Raw genomic sequence first — 27,850 nt, forward strand, 5'->3', positions numbered from 1 at the left:
TGAGGGCTCTGCAGAGGAGCAGTAAGGTACCCACTCAGGCAGGATGAAAGAGGCCATTTCGATTTGAGGAAAGTTGCAGCTTCTAGCCCTTATGTACTCTGGCCATTAGAAACTGGTGTTCCCCAAAGGAAAAAGGAAAAAAGAAAAAAAAAAAGGAAAACAACAAATCTGCTCCAAGGATCCCGAGGTTCAGGGAACAAGGCATTCAGGGAAACAGATAAATGGATAAAGAAAGCTTTAGGAACTAAATTAAATTTTGTTTAAACTTTGTCTTGTTTACATGCTATGAGGAAGAAATAGAATAAGTGAACAGGCCCTCAAAGACACTGGCAATGTTTCTGTATTTGTTAAAGAGAAAGGGCAGTATCAGTCTGTAAGGGGAAAAAGTGTCTATGGATACAGCTCTAGGCCGGTTAGGCCAAATTCACTCAGAAACAGAAGAGTTTCGAATGGGTTCGTTTAAGGGAAAGAAGAACTTTACCCTAAGAAAACAGTTTTCTGAAATCCTGCTAAAGGTCTAAATTTTAAACCTCTCAGACTAAATTAAAGTGATAAATATATTATCATTTACGAATTAGATATATTTTTTGCTTTGTTCTATGAAGTATTTCACCTCAATAACAAACTATTTGTGGCATATATATATATATATATATATATATTTTTTTTTTTTTTTTGCTATTTTAAAAAAAGGTATGACAAAATCAAGTCATCAGCTCTGCTGTGATGGATCTGTCTGGCAGCGCAGACCTAAGGAAGCCAGACGACTGAAGCCTCATTAAGTCACTGCCAATCTTTCACCTGATGCAGATAACTCAAGGCTGAAGAAAGGCTCCCAGAAAGGAAAGCAAAGCCTTTACTGACACTTGTTTCGTATTTCAAACTTCCTAATAAATACTGAGAAACCACTTCATCCAACATTAATCAGGCATTTAAGATGAAGTTGCAAAGACTACATAGCAACATGGATACAAAACATGGATATAAAAACAAGTATATAAAAATGGCATATCCTACATAACTATGTTAAAAATCCAGATACACAGGGGGAGAAAACATGAAAAAAAAAAAGGCAAAATGATAATTTTATATCACTGGGTAGGTGATTTTCCCCTCAAAATTCTGAAATGTTATATTGCTTTTTGATTCCTTAAAGATTACCCAAATAAATAATGCCCATTATAAAAAAGTATGGAAACACAGGAGGAGGAGGAAGATGAGAAAAAGAAGGAAGAGGTGGATGGTAAGAAGATGAATATACATTTTAAAACTCCTACAATCCCACCACCTTGGGATAAGCCCTATTCAGACTTATCATCCTCTGATGAAAGTCTCTACATACACTCTGTACATTTAGATTCTGTACATTTAATAAAAATGAGACATCACACGTGCTCTATTATTAGAGTACCACACATGCTGTTTTCCAATATTGCTCTTTTCACATTGATAAAAAAATACATCTATCTACATCTTAATTTTTAAGCTGAATTTGTATGAATAAAACCAAACTGTATTTAATCAATCCCTTACTGTTGGAATCTGGATTGTTTTTTAGGCTTAGAAACAACACTGCTATAAACATTTTTGTAATTAAACCTTTGTGTACATCCTCAATTATCTATTTAATTTCTTTATATCCTCATCAATACTTGGTATATATAACTACAACTTTCTTTTGGGTTCAATCTGAACTTCTGTCTGTGTGTGCTTGCTATTTACAGTTTTCTTTTATAAAGAGTCTGTTTCGGACCTCTGCCTAATTTTAACTGGTGTGTTTGTCATTTTCACAGTGATCAGTAATAGTGCTCTCTATATTAATATATTATAATGATTGCAAACTTTTTATACTATTATGCAATTTGCCTTCTAATTTAGTTGATGATGTATTTTTCTAGTATACTAAAATTTTTTATATTTTATGAAGTCAAATGTATCAATCTTTTCCTTTATGACTTCTAACTTTTTGGTTATGCTTACAAACATTTTCCTGCTACTATATTAAAAAAATAAATAAGAGAGAAAAGTAGGGTTAGTGGTAAGAAAACATAAGAAACACAAACTCAGTGAAAAATCCACCACTCAGTAAGGCCTCGGCACAGTCTAGTCCCCAGCTATGAACATACACAATTTCAACAGGTAATTAAGTAGAGACCATCTGTCAACCACTTCTGTTGGTTACCCACTGTGTAAAGCATGCCTTACATTTGTACAGAGTATGCTGCCAATGTACAAAAAGACACAATCCCTATGGAATGGAATTTGGCAACCTAGAAAAAATTCAAATGCATTTACCCTCTTCACTAAGCAATGCCATTTCTGGAACTTCATCCTACAGACAAAACAGTACTTACATGCAGACAATACATGTTTATTTAGGCACAATAATAGTTAATATTTATTCAGCTCTTACTATTGTCAGGCACTATTCTAATCATTGTATGATATTAACTCACTGCAATATAGTTTGTAATAGCAAAAGCCTGGAAATGACCCAAGTTCCATTAGTAAGGGAACTGGCTAAATAAAGTAGGGTACATCCAGACAATGGAAGATAAAGAAGCTGTACTGATGTGAAAACACACTGACAGGCCCCAAAGGCATGCTGTTAAGTGAAGTGAGAGCAAGATGCAGAGTGGGGCATAAGGTATGCTACCTTTGCTGCACTAAAACACACTGGAAGGATACAACAGAAATGAACAGAAATGGGAAACTGAAAGAAGGGGAGGTGAAAGGAGTAGAGAGTGACAGAGATGGAAACAAGATTCCCCTTTTATACTTTTTTGTATTTTGATTTTGGAACAATGTAATTTTATTATTTATTAAAAGAATTATACCTTAGAAAGCAAAATAAAACAAAACACACACAGGGATCTATAGGGAGCTTAGACTTCAAAATGCAATTTTAGGGCTTCTCTGGTGGCGCAGTGGTTGAGAGTCTGCCTGTTGATGCAGGGGACACGGGTTCGTGCCCCGGTCCAGGAAGATCCCACATGCCGCGGAGCGGCTGGGCTCATGAGCCATGGCCGCTGGGCCTGCGCGTCCGGAGCCTGTGCTCCGCAACGGGAGAGGCCACAACAGTGAGAGGCCCACGTATCGAAAAAAAAAAAAAAAAAGGCAATTTTACATCCACTATCCTTGTTTTGATTTTAATCCTCACAGCAACACTACAAGGCAGGCGGGGTTGGTATGAGCTGTTTAAAGTCACATAGCCAGTAAGTAAGTAAAGCCCAAACTGAAATCCAGGTCTTAACTTCAAATTCGGTCTTTTCCATGGGGCTCAGCTTCCGCACTCAGGGGGGCAAAGAGAGTGGCAGGTAGTTATGACTTTGGCCAACAGATAACTGCTTAATCTAGCTCCTCATCTAGGCACTGTCTGGAACCAGGTCCCATCTGCTCACACACCCCACATCAAGAGCCATGAGCCCAGGTTTTGCGGGGTCCATTTATGAGGTATTCTGTATCTTTAAATCAAAGAGATGTCATGTGTTCTAAGTGCATTTATTTAGAAGGCTGGAGAACAGGATGGGCTGGACGTTTTTCAAAAAGAAACAAACCCACTACTTATGAGACAGATATCTGGACACTGATCTGAGGAGAAGCTTCTTTTTCCTCCAGAGTATAACACAAATGTCTGGTCTGTAGTTCAAGTTCCTGAACTTTTTGCTGATAAGAGAAGGGATACTCTTACAGCTGGATATTACTTGTAGCCTCTTTCAGAAACAAAGGCTACAGAAGATTCTGTTTCCCTGGTAAGAAGGCAGAATGGAAAATGTGGTTGGGAAAGAGGGTTGTTTTGGTTTGTGGGTTCCATTTTTTTAAACCATCAAACCACAACACAAGTTCAGTCTGCAGAAGTGCACACTTCCTGAGGACGTGCCCTCTGCTAAGGAGTCCAGAAGAAGCCTGTCCACCTCTGGGCTGAGGAGAGAAGGCAGCACACCAACCAGTCTGATTTTTTGTTTCCCTGGACTGTGGGCACGAGCCAGGCAAGTCCGAGATCACACAAAAGCCCGCCAGGGTCTCTGATGTTGGACAGGAGGAGAAAACACAACTTGAGGTGTCATCCAAGGGTCTGTTTCCTCACCAAAACTCAACGACTTCTCTCTAACCCCAAACATCATTACTCCTATGTCGTTCAGACAAAGCCTGCTTTCTGATCATTCCTCAAAAGCTCCATTGATGGCAGGCCACATTATTTCTTGGCCCCAGGCCTCGGACTGGCCTGAAGCATGCACCACAGGTCAAGAGCAACGCTTCTCAGCTCCCCTTTCCTTGGCCTTCCACTTCGCTTCCCAAAAGAGCCACAACCCTAACGCCTTTCCTAAAACTCTGCTCACCTTTGAAGAATCACTAAGGAGCCTTCCCTGTTCCAATCACTCACCATCTCTCTCGTAGTTTACCCCCTTTATTATTTTGCACTTATAATTATAAAAGCAACTTGTTTTTATAATAAATTGCAAACACCATACGGAACAAGATTTACAGCCTCAATGGCCCCAGCTCAATTCCTGGCCTCCCCACTCCCTGTACCTAGCATTTGAAAGAATCAAGTACAAAATGTTCCTGATGTGGCATTAATAGCACAGTTGGGCTTCTACCCTCACCCCTCCTAAAGGTTCCAAAACCTGCCTTAAAGTCCAATCCCAAAGCCTCTCCCACTGACTCATTTTCTGGCTGCCCTGCTGCAGCACTATTTTTTTTTTTGGGGGGGTACGCGGGCCTCTCACTGTTGTGGCCTCTCCCGTTGCGGAGCACAGGCTCCGGACACGCAGGCTCAGCGGCCATGGCTCACGGGCCCAGCCGCTCCGCGTGCCCCAGACCGGGGCACGAACCCGTGTCCCCTGCATCGGCAGGCGGACTCTCAACCACTGCGCCACCAGGGAAGCCCTGCAGCACTATTTACCACCAAGTTCTTGCTGACATCACCTAGTTCCATGACTTCTCCCTAACCCCTCACCCATTTCAACAACCTCAGCTTCAATGTCTTTCTATTGTCTCCCCACTGAGGGGGCTCTACCCGGTTCCCCCTCTTTTGTTGTCATCTGCCTTCTTGGAGAAATCATCCCTTCTCTTGCTTTTCTTGGTCTACTTATCCTATATCTTACAGTCTGAGGAGCACACCATGAATGCCACTTTTGTCCTATCACAGCCCTCTTCAAATCCCCTTCCATGCCCCAGGTGAATAAGTATAAATTCCTCTGAGGGTCAGAGACATACGTTCCACCATGGTCTGTGCACGGTTCCCTGCATCCCATCAATAAATGTGAGGTGGTGATGCTATTGCTAATGGGTTTTCCTGGGCACTAGGTTTACTCGCCTCCACTGCTCCCTTTCATGCAACTAAGCCCACATGACGAGTCATCCATCCAGTAAACTGGTATGCAGTCCAGTGGTCACACGAGGGTCTTGAATTCTTAGAGACCTGACGTTAGAACCATGGGCAAGTTAAGACAGCCCTCTCCCAGAGGGAAGGATTAAAGAGCCTTACGTTCTCGCTCTCCTGCTCTCACCTGTCTACAGATAACATTAACAACAGTAACAACAATAGCTAATATTTTCATGCACCTCTTATATGCCTGGCACAGTTCTCACAACAACCCTATGAGGTAGGTACAATTATTAACCCCATTTTACAGATCAGAGAACTAAGGCTTATAAAGGTTAAATACCATGACCAAGGCTACACAGCCAATAGGAGGGACTGCCAGGATGTGTTCCCAGGCATCTGGTGCCAGGTTCTGTGCTTAACCTCTATCCTCCTCAAAGCAATACAAACACACCTGGGAGACAATCTGGTGAAAATGACAGATCCTCTCTACAGGAGAAAGCAAATACACACACACAAATCTGTATTAAATGTGAAGAGATTTCTCCCTGAAACCAATGCCTGCTTGCAAGTTAGGAGGAGCCTCTGTTCCATAGTTTGTCCCCCTCTCACAAATGTAGCCCTCTGCTAGTCACACACTTTGATAAGGAAGCAACGGTCAATCTTCCTCTGTTCCACTCACATGAACTATTTTTTAGCTTGAGTCATGCAGGTTCGTTGGTGAATGGAGATGGAGGATGAGGAGTCCCTCTGAAAGAACTCAGATACCCGAATCTGACAGTAGCAGCGCTTTTTCCAAGCCTGGAGAGACATGAAAACCCTGAGGTGACAAAACAAATTTGTATCTTGCTCTTTTACAGGAAATCAGAAGCATCCACTTTTACCTCATATAATTTTCTCTTATTTCTGCAAGTCCAGCTCAATATTGTCTATAATTATATTATCTGTGCTAGAAATCCACTAAATCTCAAACTGATCTGCAAATAACTGGTTATCTTTCATAGGTAATATACATTTTTAGGGAAGCTGCCTGTGTCACATTAAGAAATCTGAATTCCAATCCTCTCTCTGACACTGTGCAACCTGAACAAGTTAAAACCTCTCAGCGTGTTTTCATTTTTTCACATCAAACATGGGTGTTCATATCCTGAGTTACTCTACATGATGCTGTGAGGGAAAAAGAGACAAATACATTAGCAAATGCTGAATTCTTATGAAGCAAGATGTTATGAACTCTATGTCCTGAGTACCTCTGACAGAAATATGGAATATTCATTGAACTTTTTAGAGTTATGTAACAGTATACAGTTTGATGGCTATATATAAACTATAGGGCCTCATAAGGAAATTAGTCATTATCCATGTTACTGACAGAGAAATGTGAAACCATAAGGAGACAAATGACTGCGCAGGATCTATAATCAAGAAAGTAGTAACTGTCTCTCTTGGTTCCACCATATAACGTTATATGAAGGATATGATGAATTTTGTGCCTAGCTTTGGACATACTGTTCCCCAAATCACATGGTGAGGCAATTTAAAGGCCATTCTTTTGGTTTTTAGAAAGCAGCAGAAGTCCAGATGTAATGTGAATCAGCCACATAAGTTTCTTTCCAGATTAATCTCTAACATGCCAAAGCCTCTTTAACTGAAATCATCAAGAGACTCCCTTTTATGAGGAAGTCTGGAAATTTTACTAAAATAAAATCAGGAACAGAAAGGCTTATTTGTAAGGAAAGATGAAGAATGTGAGTTAAAAACAACTTCAAAGTTGAAGCTGAAAAAGGCACAAAAACAATTTGAAAAATGAAAACTAATCTTGGTTCAAAATGAAAATGTAGAGAAACAAACTTTTAAAAGATAAAGATTTTCCTTCAATGACCATTGCAGAGTTAGAAAATAATATTCCTCCTAACTTTACTAAAAAGTTGTATTATTCAGCATATTAAGAAACTAGACTATAAGCATGAAGAACTATATTATGATAATTCTACCTTCAGAGCTCTAATGTATCAGACTTTAGAACTGGCATATCATCTCATGACTAAGTGAATCAATCATAAAAAGAAGTTCCGTAATAAGACTGGTTCATTAGGGAGACCATCCAAGAATTTAATTTATTGAGTATCAACACTTTTGTTATACGCATGGCAGAATGTTGATAACTATTGAAGCTGGGTTATAGGCACATGGGGACTTCTTAATACTATTCTGTTTGTATATGCCTGAAATTGTCCATGATAAAAAGTTAAAAAAAAAAAACAGAAACAAAAACAAAGAACCATTTTATAAAGCAGCATGGACAAAATAATCCTGGGAAATTTTTGGTGGTTACATACAGTTTTTCACTTGCCCAACTCACGATGTGCTAACTCTGGACACAAACCACTCACGAGATGCTCCATCCTCCCCTCCTTGTTCAGATTCCCAGACATAAACAGTGCTCTAAGAGCCCTTTCTCCTGACAGCAGACATTTACTCGTCTCCAGATACTTTATACAAGTTTTATGTCCCCGTAGCCACTAGTTTCTGGTCACCAAGTTCATAAATTGATCTGGTATGTCCATGAGTAGACTAGATGTTACTAGAACAGAGAAGCTTGGAGGAAGCACAGTTTAGTGATTAAGAAACAGGCTCTAATGTCAGACTGAATTATAATTCTGGCTCTACCACTTTTTAGTGAGATGACCTGTAGGTCATTTTGGCTTAAAGATTATGCTCTTCTCAGATGAATTTCTGACTAAGAGTAAGAAGCACCAAAGGTTATCACCCCTATTTTAAATTTTTAAACATTTTACAAACTACTTGATTCTAACAAGCCTATCAACTTTTCAAAATGAAAGACAATGTACCAAGTCCCAAGGTCTGTTCCCTCATTCAACTATGAAATCCATTTCTAATGTGATCCATAAACATACAGTCAAGTACTTCAAGAAGTAGGGGAGAAAAGAAAGCCACGTTGGTTGTACACCATCTTAGATATGTATCCGATTTTCAGTCCATCTGACTAAGAATACTAGAATTCTAGAATACTAGAATACTTCCCCAATATGAAGTAACCCAATGGCTTCAATAAGATAAGAATTAATTTCTCCCTTTATGTGTCTAGTGGTCAGAGGTAATATTTGTCCCCTTTAGGAAACAGTCAGGTTATCTGATTCAATTATTAGTCTCATGACCAATGGGAAAGACCAAAGCCAGAACTGGGCAGAGGGAAAAGGCAGCCTGCCCAGGTATCTCTGCTCTGTTCACCTCCAGCTTGTAGTATTATCAACATTGCTTTTTGAGAAACCATCAATCTTAACAAGCAGAAACCCCATAGAGAACAGTAACAAACTGTTAACAATGTTATCTACAGAAACAAAATCCTAGCGATGCTGTTTATGGTTGTCCTGTCTCCTGAAAGAGCATCAAAGAGGTTCTGTCTCAGACATGGCAGCCAATGCCCACCAGGATGACAGACGGGAGGGCCCTGCTGGGGTAAACACACATTGCCCGCATAATAACATACTACGTATTCTCCTAAGGTCAGGCCAAGTGTGCCAATTAAATTAGATCATGTTTTCTTTCCTTCCTTCCTGTTAAGTCAGAAAGAACATTACCAAGAAACACATGAGAATAATTTATTTGGCTTTGAATGAACTATTCGCTACCCCCACTCAGTTCAATTTATCTTTTGGCTCTCTACTGAAATGCTTTACTCTGTATAATCTCAGGCATTTCAGTTACTCAAGAACAACAAAAAAGTTAGTTTAGTCTTAACTAGACAGGTTTCACTAGGAAGGATTACAGGCAGACCACAGGGATCAAGACCCCAGCTCTTGGGACGAAGTGAGAGAGTGGCATGGACATATATACACTACCAAATGTAAAACAGATAGCTAGTGGGAAGCAGCCGCACAGCACAGGGAGATCAGCTCAGGGCTTTGTGACCACCTAGAGGGGTGGGATAGGGAGGGTGGGAAGGAGACACAAGAGGGAGGAGATATAGGGATATATGTATATGTATAGCTGATTCACTTTGTTATACAGCAGAAACTAACACACCACTGTAAAGCAATTATACTCCAATAAAGATGTTAAAAAAAAAAACTAAGAAGGGAGTATCATTATTATTAAAGTAAATTTTATGAAGTAAAATGGTGATATAATGCAAATGTAAAATGAACACGTGTTAAAGATTTTTATTCAACTCACTACAAGAGTGAACCAGTAAGATAACACAATCAGTTCAAAGAGCCAAAGGACATTTGAAAATGTGTGTGTGTGATATAATTATGTGTGCTTTATAATATAAATGATAAAATTCGTATAATTATGTAAATAATTAAATATTAGACTTCTGGGTTGGAAGCAAAACTGGTTAATGTTTTATAGTGCAATAAGCTATAACCTTTGAACTTAAAAAAAAAAAGACCCCAGCTCTCTCAACATAATAATAGAATGAATAAATCAGCAGAAGCAAAACTTTTATTGAGTTAGGAGTAAAGAGGTACAGTTGAATGGAAAAAAATAAATTAGCAAAGTGGCCTAGAATCCTCTTTAAGAGTAGGTATTTAGGTTCAAAGTAATAAAGACAATAACTCACACTACACAGAACACATAGCTTTTGCCTGACTTTACAAGTGTTTATCCTCTCTTAAATGGGTATCACTACTAACTACAAACTCAGTGACTGTTATAGATAGAAAAATATCTCAGAAACAAGCCAACGGATCCAGGCTGGTCTAAACAAACCATAACTTTAGTCCTTTTCCTAGACACTAATCTTTATAATAACAAACCATTTACAGGGACCAAGTAAGACCAAAAATGAAACAGAAGCTACAGAGTTTCATCTGAAACAATAGCTTATGTTTTAAAATGTTACAAATACCAAATCCTTCCAATTCAAGACAAGCTTTTCCTTTGCATCCACTTCTTAACCATCATCAACTTAACGGATATAACTGAATTCTGAGTTGTTTGTTTTTAATCTTTTTGCTAGTTTCCTTATACCCACCTCTACCTGATCCCAATGTTTTTGTGTCTTAAAATGAATTTATCTTATAAGAAATCACCAATTAAAAAATATGTTGCACTTTAATTCATAATAGTTAATTTAGCAAGTGCCCCATAATCACAGAACAATAACAGAAATCACAGATGGGGGACATGCAACTACCTGATGATGAACAGATACACACCAACAGCGCTAATATTCGTTTACATATAATCACTGAGCTGAGTTTCACAGCAGATCCCAGGGATAGTTTGCCAAAATCCACCAATGAGCATTTCATGGGGAGATGAAAAGACTTGAAATGACAGATTAAATGGCCTCTAGGTGTTGGCTATCACCTACTAGCCTGTGCCACTCAATCGCAGCATACTCAAGTCTTGTCAAGGCTCTTCTAAGACAGTAGTTTTCAAATATAAACGACTGAAGCCCCACCTGCTCCCTTCCAAACCTCCACCTTTTACCCGTGGAAATCTTAGAGCTCTAAAGAACTTAGCTGGAAAATCACTTAAACAAAGAGGGAAGCAACAGGTAAAGAGTTGCTGAGATCGCTATTTTGTTTTTCTTGTTTTTCTTTCATTTTGTTTTACTTTTTTTAAAGAAAATTTCTGGCTGATTGCTGCTTGGGTGAGATAGCTGAAGTCTGATTCCAAGTGTCTGGGTAATCTCACTGGATTCCCTACCTATTTCCTTCCAGTCTTCTAACTAGTCTAGAGAGCTGTGGTTTATGTGTCCTTCCTAGCCAGAATCCACTGGCTAAAAGTAAGAAATATGGACTCTGGGAAACAGCTGCTACAAGATGTGACCAGCGCATAACACACAAGCAAATAATGCTGACATGCATAATATTCTCTGGTAGTTGCCACTTTTTGGTTTGAAACTCTAAAAATTAAAGCATAACAATACCTTAAAAGGCTTTTATCTACTAAATCTATTATGAAAAACAGTCTTAAGAAATATGGTCTCTAAGATTTGCAAGAATATACCCTAAACAGTTAATCAATGGTGATCGCTGGGTAGCAGGATTATTAGAGATTTTTTTCCCCTCTTTTGGCTTATCTGTAGTTTTTATTTTTCTACAATTCATATATTACCTGTGGTTTTTCTTTAAGCCTAATTACAATAATTTACTTACGACTTCTGCCTGCGTTTTGATTGTCAGAATAAAACCGTCTAAATGGTAACCACAGCATTTAGACTTCACAACTTTAGACTTCACAACTTCTCATGAGTCTCCAATACATGCCTAAAGTTTCTTGCCAATCCCATTCTCCCACTAGAAAGCTTCTGATTATTCTAGAGTTAGTGCAGTAAATGAAAATGCACCAAACTCCACAAAGCAAGTGTCCTGGCAAAGGGCACTCCAACTTCTTACTGGCCAAGTGATTCTGGTACGAAGGTCTATTAGGGTCAGCACGGTTTGGAACAAATGCCAGCACATACTGATCTCAGAGCCAACCAGGGAGTTCAGGCCTACCATGCTGGGCATAGGGATCCTGGGGGCAAACGAGATCCTCAGATTTTTCTCCAGAATAGTCTAGCTAATAATCTAGCTAATGGGACCAATTACTGAAAAATAAAAATGATCCACACTAGGGCAGCTTTTTCTTCACATTAGGAGGCAGAGAGTAGAGCACACCTAGTCACTCTGAGTTAGTATTACCAGATTAAGCTTACCTTTGTGGCCATGGTCTTCACCCCACGAATTTTCCACTCTCCATTTCACGAAAGCACCCTCCTGATCATCCTGCAAAAGAGTGGATGACAGTGTGTAGTCTGAAACTAGATCCGTCCTGATGAGATGTCATGTAATTTTAGCTCTTATTCAGCCACTCAGAAGAAAGAGCCTTCTCTATACAGCAATGATATACATGACCAGGGCCATATATCTTCCACTATAACCAAAGGGATACTCTAATAGAAGTGGAGTTTGAATCTCTTGGGGTGAAAATGCAATAAACCCAGCAAAGCGATAAATACTATTTTCTTCTTTACATTCTATTGTATACAGAAAATAAGCACACTAAAATGCCTCTTGGCTAAGAAAAACAAAATATTAAATTACTGAAAGCAGTGAACACCATCTGAAGCCAGAGACTCTTGCTTTTAATTAATCAGCATTCTTTGCGGAGGTATCCCACTGTATTTATTTTAGAAATGATTCTAAGACCTAGTCAAGAGTTTAAAAAAGAAAACAAACACATTCTCATCAATACAGCCTACTTTTCTTTCTTAGGGGAACCGAGCAATGACACTCTCCTATGTGTTCTTTTATTGATTCAGTTACACAAATATTGAATTTAATACAATAGAGGTTGAATGGCAAACCAAACACTATTTTCATAAAACAAAACCCAGGCAGTTCCGTTCTCCTTCTATTTTCATTAATAAAATAAGCTCAATTTTCATCTTCTTAAAGGGACAACGATACTCATCATGATAACCTTCATTTATAGTCTTTATTACAGTGACACAGAGAGGGATAAGAAGGCTGCACTTGGGAAAAGACTGTTCTCTCTCATGTTTACCCAGGGCATTAGCTGATGTCAAAACAACTTAAATCTTGGTAGCATGAGAAGAGAGCTGGCTCCTGAATTATCTCCTAATGATTTCATCTGTCAACTCCCACCTGCATAAAACTGCACGAGTCTCATCTACATGGGATTTGATTTTACTCCTGAGAGTTTTCTTGAATCTCAGCAATTTTCAGTCTCAGAAATAGCCAACAATCAAACCCACAAGTTTCAAACACCCTTATCTGTACTACCTACCCCTTAATCTTAGCCCCAGGTACCTTTAAAACCACATCAATAAACTATACATTCTGGGGCTACCTTATTAAATGTTTTGGTTTTCTACTCCCTGCATTATAGTCCATCTTTACTTTCCTTTTAAATATAACTGTTAGAATCTATATCACCTAAAGTCATTTATTATAGTAAGTTTCAAAATGTTTCTTCTTTCCTTTGCCAATGAATTCCTGCATGACCTAGATCAAGCCATGTCATCTACAAATATAGAATAATATCTGGACCTCCCTCAGAGGGATTCCAAGAAACCCGAAACAAGAAAGAATATCCCAGAATACTTACTAGCATTTATCTCTGCATTATCATTCAAATGCAGTGCAAACTAGTTATGCAGTGGTCAAAAACTCAAAGTAGAAGGAAGAGAAAAATCTCAATATAAAATTCCAGTTATGATAGTATCGATTCTGCTTTATAATATTTACAGGTAATGTAGCTCCGTTTCCCAGAGGGGAAAAAAAAGCATATTAATAAACCATGCCAATGAAAGAATGGAAGTTCCAGAGAAAATGACATGGAGTATGTATGATTTTTATTTCTGAAAAACAGGAATACTCTATAATAGAGATGGAAAATGATAAAACCCAAAACTCTCTTGGAAATTACAAGGTTTTTAGTTTGTTTTCCGTTTTAATAATCCTCTGAATAGTTTAAAAGTTTAACTTTAAGGAGCTTTAGTTATAAATCCACTGAATTTTACAATATAGAAGGTCCAAACATAAATATGAACAACTTAATAATATTTTATTCTAAGTATTTTAGTAGTATTTTATTCTAGTTTATTTACTATAGAATTTTATTTCATTATTTACAGTATTTTATGAGAAGTTCCTTCTAATATTTTGCTTCTAAGGTCAAGGTAGTTATTCTGTGACTTTCTTTCCAATTAGGCTAGGAAAAGAACACTTCTGCTTGCAGTGGTAAAGAACTAAAGTATTTTGAAGTCTTCTCTTCTTTATGATCCCTGAGCACAGGAGTAAATATCTATTTTATAGCCTAGAAATGGGAAGGCTTATTTGTGAAATAAAACTGCAGTTGTTGTTTCCAACACTGTGTCTTAGAAACAGTGATATTACTAGTCAGAGTATTTCATAGGAAATTCAACATACTTTTTACATCCAATTTCCTGAAGCTCTGCATAAATCCAGTAATGGGCATGGAGTCTACAAATTACTGTTATTGACATTTTACTGCAGAAGAATCTGAATGACAAATGAAAGGAAGGTGAGTCTGAACATAAGTCATCAAGATATGAACACTTTCAGGGTACATTTTAATTCCTTATTAAACTGAAGTTATCCTCTCCCAAGTTCCCTTGCTGACCTCTTTTCACACCAGGAATTTCCAAAGTTACAGAAAAGCAGTTACTTCCTTACTCCCTGCTGACACAAATTCTGCTCCTCATGGAAAGTTTCTATTTTTATTACTTCTGAGCATCCAGCCAAACCCCAAGTGAGGCAGGTACAATGTCTTGCTAACTTTTAACAGAAATCATATACACTATGAAGAAGCTCTGCTGGAATAAACGGTCTGCAGGAGCATGTAGATCCATCTATGCAAACACTGGAGTGGGCACGCTGAGGGTCATACCTTTTCTGAGACAGCAGTGAAGGTCATGGCGTGGGTCATAAGTGACTCACCAAAAGTCAGCCTCTCAGCTTTATTCATGTTCTTCATGGAGACACCAAACACTAACTCATGGTCATAGCTGTAAAAGAGAACAATAGCACAGAATATACAGAGTACAATCATGGGGGATAATTGGCTTCTGGTTGTAAAAGGATCATAGAAGAACCTGAAGGGGCTTTGCAGCTCCAGATATATCTGGGCTGTAGCTCTTTGCAGAATGTGGTACATGCAAAATTTAGTCTCTTAATGGGATTCCATTCTCTCTGTGTCACAAGAGTACTCAGAAAAATACAAAGTTATTAAACATAAATTCCCCAAATCAAAAAGCTGACAAGATAAGCCTGCATTGTCATTTTGGCAAGAAAACTTAAAAGTTTCTGAAGTAATTTCTTTCAAAAATGCTCTCTTTTGAGCCGGCAGAAGCACTCAGTTTCTGAATTCATTTAGACCACTGCTAACTGTGAAATTTAAATAAATAGTGTCAAAATATTGGAGAATATTTTCAAAGTTTAAAAAACCTCATGAATTCTCTCTTTTAGCAGACTTCCTTTCTCCTGTTGTTAACTGTCAAGATATTTACTCAATTTCCTACAAGTAATAATTACTTACAAGTAACACTAAAGTGATATATTTTAACAGTCAAGGAAGTTGAATGATTCAGTTCACAAATCAATCTTCATTGTCATAAACAAACAGGAGGAATGCTTTAAAGTATGTATGCATATTAGTCCTAGTTGTCATAAAGACAAAATACATAAGGTATCAAAGCAATAGAAGTAGTTAAGAAGGCTCAAATAGCAAACAAGAGATCTGGAAAACCTTTAATTATAACCCCAAACGCACTAAGCAGATTTACACAGTAATCAGTTACTATTATTTTTATAACCTTTCGTAATCCAACTTTTTTTTTCTTTTTTTTGGCTGCGTTGGGTTTTCATTGCTGCGTGCAGGCTTTCTCTAGTTGTGGCGAGCTGGGGCTACTCTTCATTGTGGTGCGCGGGCTTTTCGTTGCAGTGGCCTCTCTTGTTGCGGAGCACGGGCTCTAGGCACGCGGGATTCAGCAGTTGTGGCACACGGGCTTAGTTGTTCTGTGGCATGTGGGATCTTCCCGGACCAGGGATCGAACCTGTGTCCCTGGCATTGGCAGGTGGATTCTTAACCACTGTGCCACTAGGGAAGTCCCAGTAATCCAACTTTTAAGTTGCCTTTTTTAAAAAAAATATTTATTTATTTGGCTGCACCAGGTCTTAGTTGCGGTACACAGGATCTTCATTGCCTCATGCAGGATCTTTAGTTGCAGCATGTGGGATCTTTTAGTTGCATCATGTGAACTCTTAGCTGCAGCATGTGGGATATAGTTCCCTGACCAGGGATTGAACCCGGGCCCCCTGCATTGGGAGCGTGGAGTCTTAGCCACTGGACCACCCATGGAAGTCCCTTAAGTTGTCTTTTAAAAAGTAATTATTGTACAAAAATAAAGACAAAAAGTATGTGGTATCTTTGATAAATACTTGGTATCAAATACTTGGCATCACATTGATTGTATCTTTTACAATATTACTTTGAGTGTTACATTATTTTTTTTTTATATCAAAATAAATTTTTTTTTAAGTGTCTTTCTCATGTAGGATGACTTTTTAGGAACATCCAACAATTTCAACTCAGATATGAAGTACGATCTTGACTTCCCAGGTTAGAGCATATAAATATGTGGAGTTTCTGCTGTGAATCCTCAAACTCTACAAAATAGAAAGAAACAGACCCACCCTCAGGCCAACCTTAATCTTTGAGTGAACCTGAGCTGAGTCACTTCGTACCAAGAATGCACTCCAACAGTCACAACCCACAAATGATTTTCTATTTTAAATTTCTTGCACTCACACATTCATGTCACTGAGGCCCAACTTGCCACTGAAGTGTTTTCCAACATCACAGCCAAACCATACAGCCTAGAAATAGAGGAAAGAAGAAGAAAGAAGTCAACATAAGTTCTTCCTATTACACCAAAAAAGTTGGAAGAAAAGGTTTTAACCCCTATGCAGAAGACAAAGAAACAATACCAACCTCTCCATCTTTGATGGAGGCAGCAACCATCTTTTTCAATAAGTCAATGGGCTGGTTGTTATATAGAGTTTTCCTCCCTCCAACCATGTTGCTTAAGTAGTCCACCGTGTAAAGTTTGCTGTACTTGTGGTGGGGCCGAGGGTCATTCACTAAACAAATCTATTGAGATCAAGAACATGTTGATTAGAACATAAAACCCGGAGTGTCAAGCAAGATGCAGACCTCTCCTTTAAGTTCATATATTTGTTATCAAGCTTAGCGCCTCTGCCTACAAGAACAAGCATTACACATTGTTAAATGAGAAACAAAAGGTGGCAAGGTCATGTGAGAGAGGTCCCTGTATATTCTAATAGTATAAGGGACATATTTGGGAGTTGCAACAACCTGTTTCTCCTACTGGCAGGAATCACCCCAAAACTAATTCTGCAGAATTGTGTGCACTGAGTAAGGCAAGATGGCAATTCACGAGTCCATCACTACAAGACCTCTGCTCTCAAGTTACCAGAAAGGCTCAACATCTGGCAGTACCACAATTGAGTTGGGACTCCAATCGTAAAACAACGCCATGTGCTTTTAAGACGGTCAAGATGCCAATGAAGAAGGGGCTCTAGTCATCTTGCTAGGCAGGTGGAGAAGCCCTGAAGTGAGCGGGAAAAACGAGGATGGGACACTGCTCCCTTCTGCAAGAGAGTCCCGAGAGGGGCCCACAGTAGAGTGATGCTCTGAACCCACGGTAAGAAACACCCAGTATACTTTTATTGTCTTCGCACCTGAGAATGACTCAGGGCCCAAATCAGGGGAGCATATGGGAATTAACCTGACTGCTGGCCCATAGTTAGAAAAATCTCTGAAGAGGAGCACTGGGGATCCTAATATGACCAACTGAATTGGTACATAAAATACCTCAGAGGAAGGAGGAAAAATTGTGTTTAGTGTCTAGTTTGATGACCATGCATGGTAACCCAGGAATCGTGTATTCTTTCTTGTAGTCAACAGGCATTTGAAAGTAAACAGCCAGTGGCTGCCAGTGCCAGTCTCCAACCTTATCTTCCATATTGAAGAGTGGCTTGACATGTTCCTTGTAAAACTTCAAGGGTGTTATGGGGCCAATCTTCTGATAGTTTTTATCTTTGTCTCGATACTCCCAGGTAAACGTCTCTGGTGGATTACCCAAACAGATGCACACCACTCTGAATATCTGGAAAAAAGGAGGACAGATGAGCGATGGCTAGGGAGAAGCAGTATTTTTTACCTCTTCATTTTCTTCTAGCTTCGGAAACACAAGAAATCAGTGGCTAAGTTCAAGCCAGAAATTTCACAGGAAATCTAATATTGCTCCAAAAATTGGAAATCTAATATTGCTCCAAAAATTGCTCCAAAAAAGGATTTGATATCAGCTAACTTCTGAGTTCTTAAATAAACACTGTGAACAATACAATTCTGAAATGTTAATATTTAGTGCTTAGTATTTGCCCTGCAAGTTAAACTTCCTTAGCCAAGAAATCACTCACTACTGATACACAACAAGACCTGGGTTGCTGCTCTGCTGATTATATTTCTTATTTTTTTTAATTTTTTTTTTCCGGTACGCGGGCCTCTCACTGTTGTGGCCTCTCCCGTTACGGAGCAGAGGCTCCGACGTGCAGGTTCAGTGGCCATGGCTCACGGGCCCAGCCGCTCCGCGGCATGTGGGATCTTCCCGGACCGGGGCACAAACCTGCGTCCCCTGCATCGGCAGGCGGACTCTCAACCACTGCGCCACCAGGGAAGCCCTGCTGATTATATTTCAAGTAACAAATAATTACATACATTTTATGGATTTCCTTCCCTTTATGCTTCTAGGTTTTGCTTTGATTGTGACAGGGGTCTCTACTCACAGAAAAGTCATTAACTTTTTGGTGGAGCTTAGATGACAATGTCTATTAAAATTATTATTAGAACAAGACTAAATTTAGTAGTAAGGTACCAGTTTTTGGGTTGTGAGACCTAAACATACTATCCAATGATGTCATAAAACCTTCAATTAGCATTATTACAATCCAAGGATATTTCAATATTTTATATTATTTTCATCTTATAGAAAGACAAAAATAGAAGTATAGAGACATACCTTCCTCTTCTGTATCAAATTTGCTTTATCTTTTAAAAAATACACACTACGATCTGCTTCTTCTTTCTCCACCCCAGGCACCACCCTAATCCAATCTTATTACCTGTATTATTTGCTCCATACATTTGTATTGATATACTCCAATACAGTCAAAAGAAACGGATCCTGTATTTATTAAGTGTGACTATTTTGTGCTAGATACTATATATCTGCTAGGTTAACTTAATTCTCACAGAACTCTCTCAAGGCATAATTTCCCCTCCTTTTTCTTTTCTTCCCCCAAAAGAGATTGAGACTCAAAGAAACTAAGTAACCTACTTAAGATCACATAGCTAGTAACTGGCAGAACCATGGTCTAAACTGACGTCACACACTGTCCAAAAAAAAAAAAGTATTGCTCCATTGGTACAGGGTTTAAAACAAAAAAGGGAACATTTATTGACTGTTTTCTGTGCTGTACTACAATTTTTAAATATCATATCTCTCAATCCTCTAAAAAAAAATGGTAGGTATTGTTCACATTTTACAGATAAGGAAACCAAGGCTCAGGGAAATAAATAGCTTGACTGAAGTCCTAAAGCCAATAAATCGCAAAATTAGGATTTGAACCCAGGTCTGACCTCAGCACTATTTCTATAACACCATGAATTAAGCATTTATCGTTTACTGTAACTTTGTGAGTTTCCTATAACCTGTCTCTTACAAAAGGTCATAAACTTCTCAAGGATAAGGACCAGGTCATGGATATTTTGTATCTCCTATAGCATCTAGCACTATGTCAGACCTAGATATGATAAATGATGTGAACACTGTTCCACTCTCCACCACAGGATGAATAATTTCAGAAGTACCACCCTTTCTTCAAGTCACTTCTTTGTTGAAGATTCAATAATGCTTTCCTATTACCTCCCATAACAAATCTAAACTCCATGACCTGATCTACTTGTCTTTTTTTTATTTCGGCATAACATATATTCAACAGGTATGCAAAGTGCACTAATCTTACATATACAGCTCCGTTCAATTTTTTACATAGGTATACACCCATGTAACCACCATTCAAATCAATATACAGAATATTTCCAGGGTCCCAAAGGTTCCCTAGCTCCCTTCTAATCAATAACCACACCTTCCCCAAGGTAAGCATCATTTTTTTTGTTTAAGCATCATTTTGGCTTATATAACCACTGATTATTTTTGCCTGTTCTTTAATTTCATATAAATGGAATCACACAGCATATTCTTCACTGTGTATGGTAACCTTTGTTGACATAATGCCTGTAAGATTCACTCATGGTGCTGTGGGTATCACTAATTTGTCTTTACTGCTGTGTAAATATATTATAATTTATTCACTTGTGTTGGTGGACATGTGAGTTGTTTTCAGTGTAGGGTTATCTATAAAGCAGCTAAGAATATTTTTATCCAAACGGTTTTCCAGGGGCTTGAAGGAATTTACATACTCTCCAGCAAAGGAAGGGAGTTCCAGTGGTTCTAACAATACATTCTTGCCGAGCCTGGCACTGTATTTTTAATTTTAGCCATTTTGGTGGTAAGTAGTGGTATCCCCAATGTGGTTTTAGCTTGCATTTCTCTGATGAACACGGCTGGATTTTAAAGGCTCTCTGTAACTTCACCCAACCTTATTTCCCATCATGGAGCCTGCTCACCCGTCAGGCCTGTCTATGTCTCTCCTTACTGTCCACTCAATGCACTCAGCTCGTTGTCACCTTCATAACTTTACTGTCTCTTCTGTTCCTCAAAACCCAATCCTACTCGCATGCTATAAAACTCAGTGCAGGGAATTCCCTGGCGGTTCAGTGGCTAAGACTCCACACTTTCACTGCCGAGGGCCCGAGTTCAATCCCTGGTCAGAGGACTAAGACCCCGCAAGCCATGTGGCACAGCCAAAAAACAAAAATTAAAAAAAAAAAAAAAAAAGCTCAGTGCAGGATGACCCTTTTCCAGAAAGTTTTCACTAATTAAATTTTTATGTCAGAAGTATTCAGAGAAGGGAGAAATTAGTGTGAGCTAGAAAAATTAACATTTGATTCCATAGCGTCATTTGTGTTTCTCTACTGTCTCCCCTGCTAGACTTAATCTACCAGGGACGGAAACTAGACCTTAGACGTATCCCAACAAACACTAGAAGAACCACATTAAAAACAGTTTTCTTAAATTGAAAGTTCTTCTCCAGTGACTGGTGTAAAACTTAAATTTAGGAGTTCAAACTGGGCAGACCCTAAAAGCAGAACAAAAGGGAAGGCTTAGAGAATAAAACAAAGCTATAGCCTGTAAGAAATAAACCTTTCCTTCCCCTCCTCTCCTTGGACCCCAACTCTGGAGAACTCTGCTGTCCTTAACCTGATAGACCCCACCCTCTTCCCTCACTTTACCTTCCACTCCCTTCAGAAATGTTGGCTCCTGCCTCTGCTCTAGAAAGAATCACCAGAGAATGATCTATGACGGCCTGATTTCTTAATACGCCCAACCCCACCACTTTCAGCCAGAAAGACCACTTAAGGAGCTTAGTTTTTGACACTCCTTAGCTGTACATTAGTAGTTGTTTTGAGTAGCCAGGACTTCTCCCGACTGACCTTTAGGTAAATTCATTAGATACCCCAGTCCCTATCGGGCTTTAGGGAACACACGTCCAAGATCCCCCAATTCTAAATCGGCATCCATATGTTATCATCAGCCACTGAATTGTATTTATTTCTCTTCATCATCTCCAGTGCATTCATTCTAGGCCTCAAAAAGCCTTGGGACAGACTGGAACCTGATACCAAGACTCAAACTTATTCTCTGAACCAAAGCTAGAAAACTAGATGTAGGCCTGCCTATGACATTAGGCCTATAATTAAGGATAAAAAGACTCTTAATTCATGTGTTATTTTGGAAGACAGAGCCTGACTCTACCATCTTAACAGAAACAGATTAGCCTACAGATGAAGTTATGTTAGCCTTTCATTTTATGTTTTGTTTCCCAAGAGAGAATCTTCCTTTACTAGGATTTACTTTGTGTTTTATAAGCCTGAACAGCTGCTCCTTAAACCACCTCTTTTTTTTTTTTTTTTTTTTGTGGTACGCAGGCCTCTCACCGCTGTGGCCTCTCCCGTTGTGGAGCACAGGCTCCGGACGCACAGGCTCAGCGGCCATGGCTCACGGGTCCAGCCGCTCTGCGGCATGTGGGATCTTCCCGGACCGGGGCACGAACCCGTGTCCCCTGCATCGGCAGGCGGACTCTCAACCACTGCGCCACCAGGGAAGCCCCACCTCTCTTCTAATGTATCATTCTCAGGTTGGTTTCTAGTACAGAAAAGCAGCAGCAGGGTATCACATTAGCAACTGTAATTGAGCTAATCTAGCCATGGACTAATGAGCTCTGTCTGGGATTCATAAGGACCAGAGAGTCGTTTTGTATTTGCTCAGCACCAAGGCCACAAATGGCACCTTTCATCATGAGGACACTGCCACTGGTAACTAAACACAATGACAGTGAAAGTATATAACCAGAACATGTTTAAATAAGGAAGGTTTTATAGACTTAAATGATGTGTATTTTTAACTAGTAATCATTGTCACATGTGTATGAACATTTTATATGGGGTCATCTTGATTAATTCTCAGTCACCCAAGGGTGGTTTATCCAGTTCAGTTAGGCTCTGGCCAAAAAAAGGAGGCTAGGGCTAGGCCTAATGAAGATTTAAGACAACTAAGTGAATTTCTGTTTACTTTTAAACACATTCTAAATATAAATGAGTGTTTTACACTATAATTTACATATACCTCATTATGCATTTGACTCCCTATCTAAAGTAAAAAGTGTTAAATCATTCCTTCCTTCTCCCCAAAAATGCATTAAAGGAAACCTGCATTTTAGTTATCTAAATGAATTCTATGATTAATCTTTTTGGAATACAAATACTTATGCCCTACTGCATATGATTTATAAATCTGAAGTTTTATCAAAGGTACACATAAGGCATGAATGAGGATAAGGGTGACATCTCTTTCTCTTGGATTTTAGTAAAACTGTAATTTGAGACATGTTGCTTTGTTTACCATGACTATAATTATCCAAAGCCATTCAGATTCAAGTCAGTTTATAACACTTTGGAAGGAATATTTGGCTCCAAGTCAACTAACAATAGTTAAACAAGCTCTAATTTTTAAAAACTCTCCAAAGTATAGTCTCCAGGGCCCCTGCTGATACTACATTTCTTGATAAGAGACTCTGCTGTTCTGAAATAATATTCCCGGTTCCCAAAGTACAAAGCTGGCAGTGAGCTTTGGATATCTGAGTCTGCTCTCTGGTGGGCAACTTGGGAGTGTCACCTGTTTCTCACAAGATGCACTTGGTATTCAGGACAAAAAAAGATACTGGACACTGAACACAAGTCATTATGCAGAACTGAATACTGGTAAATAATAAAACCAGGAAAGGGAATGGAAAAAAGAAAAAGGACACAGAAAGCATGAAATACAGGACATAGGGAAAGAATGTGTAACCCCAATTTAAAGACAAATGACGTGGGATGGAGTCAATTCCTATACCCATGGCTAAACTGGAGACAGACATCAAGTGAGAGGAGGAAGGCAGGATGCAATAGTTGAGCGTCAGTCATGAATACTTAGAAGGGTGAGAGTTGAAAGCCAGCTACAGGCAGACGCAGAATGGAGGAAACTGTAATAATTAGAAATGCTAGAATGGGAAGGTAGTGCAATGGTAACAACCAAGCTACTTGAAATGGAGCAAAATTGGTAAAGCTAAAAGATTTCAGTGCTTGGAATGATTACTGCAGAAGTGACAGAATATTAGAATCTTCATTTGTATTTACAATACTGTATTGCCTAGTAAAGTCTAAAGCACTGTAGAAATATCTTACTTCTATTGTTATAAAAACACAAAGCTACAGTGCCATTAAGAAATCACCTACTCTGACTTTTTAGTTTCACTGATGGAGAAATTAGGCTCATAGGTAAAATGACCTATTGATCACAGACCGCAAGGACACAAAAGTGGTCAAAGAATATAGCTGAACTTTGAAGAAAGTTCAGTGCTAAGGGTAAATGAACCAGTTACAAGAGGGAAGGAGTAGAGACCTTAGTGACTGCTGATAATGCAGAGAAAGGAGAGAGAAGACAGCTCTCTACTGCTTTCTGGTGGGGAATGAAAGAAAGGCAAGGATCTGTTTTAAAAACAAAAATCTTACCTGTGCCTGCAAAAGCAGGCAGAGAAGGAGATACTTTCTGGGGGCACCAAATATATTTTCAGGCAGGGAAAGACATAAAAAGGTACACTTAAGGGGTATGTGCCCTTCTGTGATGTTAAGGAAAATGAGGTCATACAGATGATAACTAAGAGTCAAATGATCATCTTGAGACTCCTTCTAGAGTGGTGGCTGAATCAAAGAAATAGTTAGAAATTCAGACTCTCTAGTCCCACCCAGACCTACTGAATCAATCTGCACTTTAACAAGATCTTCAGGGGATTCAACTGTACATTAAAGTTCGAAAGCACTACTTTAGAGCACATTTATTCTTTCCCTCCTCCAAAACCCTGCTTCTTCAATTACTGCTTCTCTCATTCGCATCTGCTATCCCTTACCACACACAGGTTTCCTCATCACTGCCAAAAAGCCCTCTCTCCTATCTGTAAGCCCTCCCACTTCAGACACCATACATCACTCCAATTCTTCCCTCTTCCTTGTCCTCCACATCAGCAAGTCCTGACAGCTTCACTTCCAAGATACACCCCCAAATGTATTCATTTCTCTTAATCCTCACTCTCATCAATCTGGTCGGAACCACTAGGATATCTCATCTACACAACCACAAGAGCCTCCTAACTGGTCCCCCTACCTCCTCTCCCACTGTTTTACCATCCATTCTCAAAACAGCCAGAGTGTCATATTTTTAAAACAAAAATTAAACCATGTCACTCCTCAGCTTAAATTCCCCGGTGCCTAGCTCACTTAGAATAAAATGCAATATCCTTACCATGGCTCACAGGTGCTATATTAGCCGGTTCTCATTTCCTCTGAAATCTATTCCAGCCATTCCCACTCTCTTTCCAAGCTCGAATCACACTGCCTTCTTTCTGTTCCTCAAAAATACCAAGCTTCCTCCTGTCTTAGGGCTTTTGCACCCACTGTCTCCTCAGCCTGCTATGCTCTATGTCCAGATCTCTGAATGGATGGATTCTTCCTGCTATTCATATCTCAGCACATATTTGACCTCAGAAAGGCCTTTTTAGTTTTTTGGCTGTGCCACGTCTTGCAGGATCTTAGTTCCCTGACCAGAGATTGAACCCCGGGGCCACAGCTGTAAAAGCCAAGCCCTAACACTGGACTGCCAGGGAGCCTTTCTTAACCACCCTATCAATCACCACATTCTATGTTCTTCAGAGTACATATCACATCAGATTGTTTATATACTTGTGTATCGTCTGTCTCCCTCCACTAGAATGTAAAATCCATGTGAGCAGGGACCAGGTCTGTTTCAGTCATCACTGCCCCCACAGTGCTTAGAACATGCTTAATATTTAGTAGGTACTCAATAAATACTTATGGAATAAATGCGTATCAACTTCTCTCCTCCGCACTGCCGAGCTTCTTGAAACTCCCCGCCTCTCCGTGCCGTGGTCTGACTCCTCTCCACCTAGCTCCTTCCCTTCTCCATTCCACACACCCCTACTCAGGAATCAGCAGCCTTTCCTCAGTCCTCAGAGTCTCTGGCCTGTCTGCAGCATCTGACACTGATGACCAGCACCTACATCACACAGTTCTGGCACTCACTTTTATAGAAATAGAAGTTTTATGGAAACAGATTATTTTCCAGAATTCTTTACTCAGACCTATTCTATCCTTCCATTCTCCCTCAGGAATTTCAAAAATTCGCAAGGCTTCAGCCACCTGTACTAGCATCACTATCACTTTTCTAGATCATTTTCTTTCCTGAACTTTGGAATTATTTCCATATGCTTGAAACCCATTTCCAACTGGACAGTGCCTTGGGACTAGGCACTCTGAAGTCAGTATTTCTCCTCTTCACGGTGGCCTCTGAAAAGAGCTTCTCTTACTGACGTGTGCGACCCACAGCAGCATTCTCCCAGTTGCCAGGCTTAAAACCTTAAAGTTATTTGTAATGATGAACGCTTGGCAGATAAGTTGCCAAGTGCTACGGATTTTTCCTCTGAGATGTCTCACATTTCTCTCACTTCCATTTCTATCTTCACTATCCTCGTTCAGGCCAAATTAGTACCACCTGGACTGCTGCAGCTTCTAACTGGTCTTCCTACCTCTCTTCCTTCCAGTTTCACCTATTTAACTAACAATCTCCTGAAGTGCAGCTTTACTTCAAAAGGGAAATGCAATTTGTGAATATAATCTATTTCCTTTAAGAACCTCAAGGGAAAGGTTAGTCCCCTATTCAGTGTCAGAAATGTCCTCTACGACTATCAAAATAATAATTCCTTTCCTCTTCCAGAATCCAAAAGACAAGACCATATTAAAAAATGTGACTTCTTAGCAGCAGTGGCTCTTAAACCAGAATCACCTGAGAAGCTTTTAATGGTACAGATGCCACAATTCGACAAATGCCAAAACAAAATTCACCAGGAAAACAATAAGAGAACAATGAGATGGGGCTAACTCTACAAACACTAAAACACTGTAAATAGCTTCAGTAACTAAAATACAGAGTTACTGGCAGATGAATAAACACACTAAACGAACAGAACTGCATGCCTGGAGACTTTAGAAATGATGGATGGCATCTCAAATTAAGGGGTAGGGAGAGGATGGACTATTTGAAAAGATGTGCGTCAACTGGGTAGCCTTGAGAGGAAAAAAGTTAGATCCATACCTCATACCCTATGCCAGGATAAATTCTAAATGGATCAGAGATTCAAACACAAAAATCAAAACTATAAGTACTAGAAGAAAAATTCTTTTTTAATTTGAGAAAAGCTTTTCTAATTAAAAACCATAAAAAATTTCAAATTTGACTATATATAAGTAAAAAATTCTGCATAGGGCTTTCCTGGTGGCACAGTGGTTGAGAATCTGCCTACTAATGCAGGGGACATGGGTTCGAGCCCTGGTCTGGGAGGATCCCACATGCCGTGGAGCAACTAGGCCCGTGAGCCACAACTACTGAGCCTGCGTGTCTGGAGCCCGTGCTTCGCAACAAGAGAGGCCGCGATAGTGAGAGGCCCGCACACCGCGATCAAGAGTGGGCCCCGCTTGCCACAACTAGAGAAAGCCCTAGCACAGAAACGAAGACCCAACCCAGCAAAAATAAATAATAAAATTAATTAATAAACTCCTACCCTCAACATCTTCTTAAAAAAAAAAAAATTCTGCATAGCAAAAAAAAAGCATATCACAGATAAGCAACAAACTAAGAAAAAAATTTTGCATCTCATATCACAATGGGCTAATTTCTATAACATTTAAGGAATACCTAGAAATTGATAAAAGACCAAGAAAAAAAACAAGGATAAGAATACACAGTTCACAGAACAGATGCTTAGCCCCACTCAAAGTAAGAAAATATAAATTAAAATTACAATGAGATAGTTTATCTATCAGACTGTTTACCTGTCAACTGTGTACCTTATCAGATCGGTAAGGATCCGATTGTTTGATAAATGCACTGCCTTGATAAATCTAAAGGGAAACAGGTTCTGTCAGATATTGCTGATGAGAGCGTAAACTGATAGACCCTCCAAAGAGGTTAATTTGGCATTATATATCAAAATTACAAATGTATATTCTCCCTGACTCAAAAATTCTATTTCTATTATGTTTTTTAAAAAAGAAATCTCTGGAAGGATGACTAACAGCTAAAACTAGTAACAAAAACTAATAAAACTAATTTGGGGGTACATGGTAATTGGAAGGATG

The 27,850-nt window shown here is 39.2% G+C and overlaps 1 protein-coding gene across 8 annotated transcripts in view; it reads right to left on the bottom strand.

Annotated features, from left to right (window-relative positions):
- Positions 1-27,850, bottom strand: part of BLMH (bleomycin hydrolase) — a 53,494-nt gene that overhangs the window by 13,888 nt on the left and 11,756 nt on the right. For 5 of the 8 annotated variants that reach the window (XM_049701748.1, XM_033423316.2, XM_049701746.1 and 2 more), the window contains exons 7-11: positions 17,871-18,026; positions 16,829-16,987; positions 16,646-16,713; positions 14,726-14,843; positions 12,006-12,075 (exon numbers count right to left, since the gene is read on the bottom strand). In XM_049701748.1, coding sequence (XP_049557705.1) covers positions 12,006-12,075; positions 14,726-14,843; positions 16,646-16,713; positions 16,829-16,987; positions 17,871-18,026 — 571 coding nt within the window. Of the gene's footprint in view, positions 1-6,011; positions 6,150-12,005; positions 12,076-14,232; positions 14,338-14,725; positions 14,844-16,645; positions 16,714-16,828; positions 16,988-17,870; positions 18,027-27,850 lie in introns of those variants that run through there. The other 3 variants (XR_007473359.1, XM_049701747.1, XM_049701749.1) reach the window with 3 other exon arrangements.

Source organism: Orcinus orca, chromosome 19 (assembly GCF_937001465.1).
Source record: "Orcinus orca chromosome 19, mOrcOrc1.1, whole genome shotgun sequence".
In the NCBI taxonomy this organism is placed as follows: Eukaryota; Metazoa; Chordata; class Mammalia; order Artiodactyla; family Delphinidae; genus Orcinus; species Orcinus orca.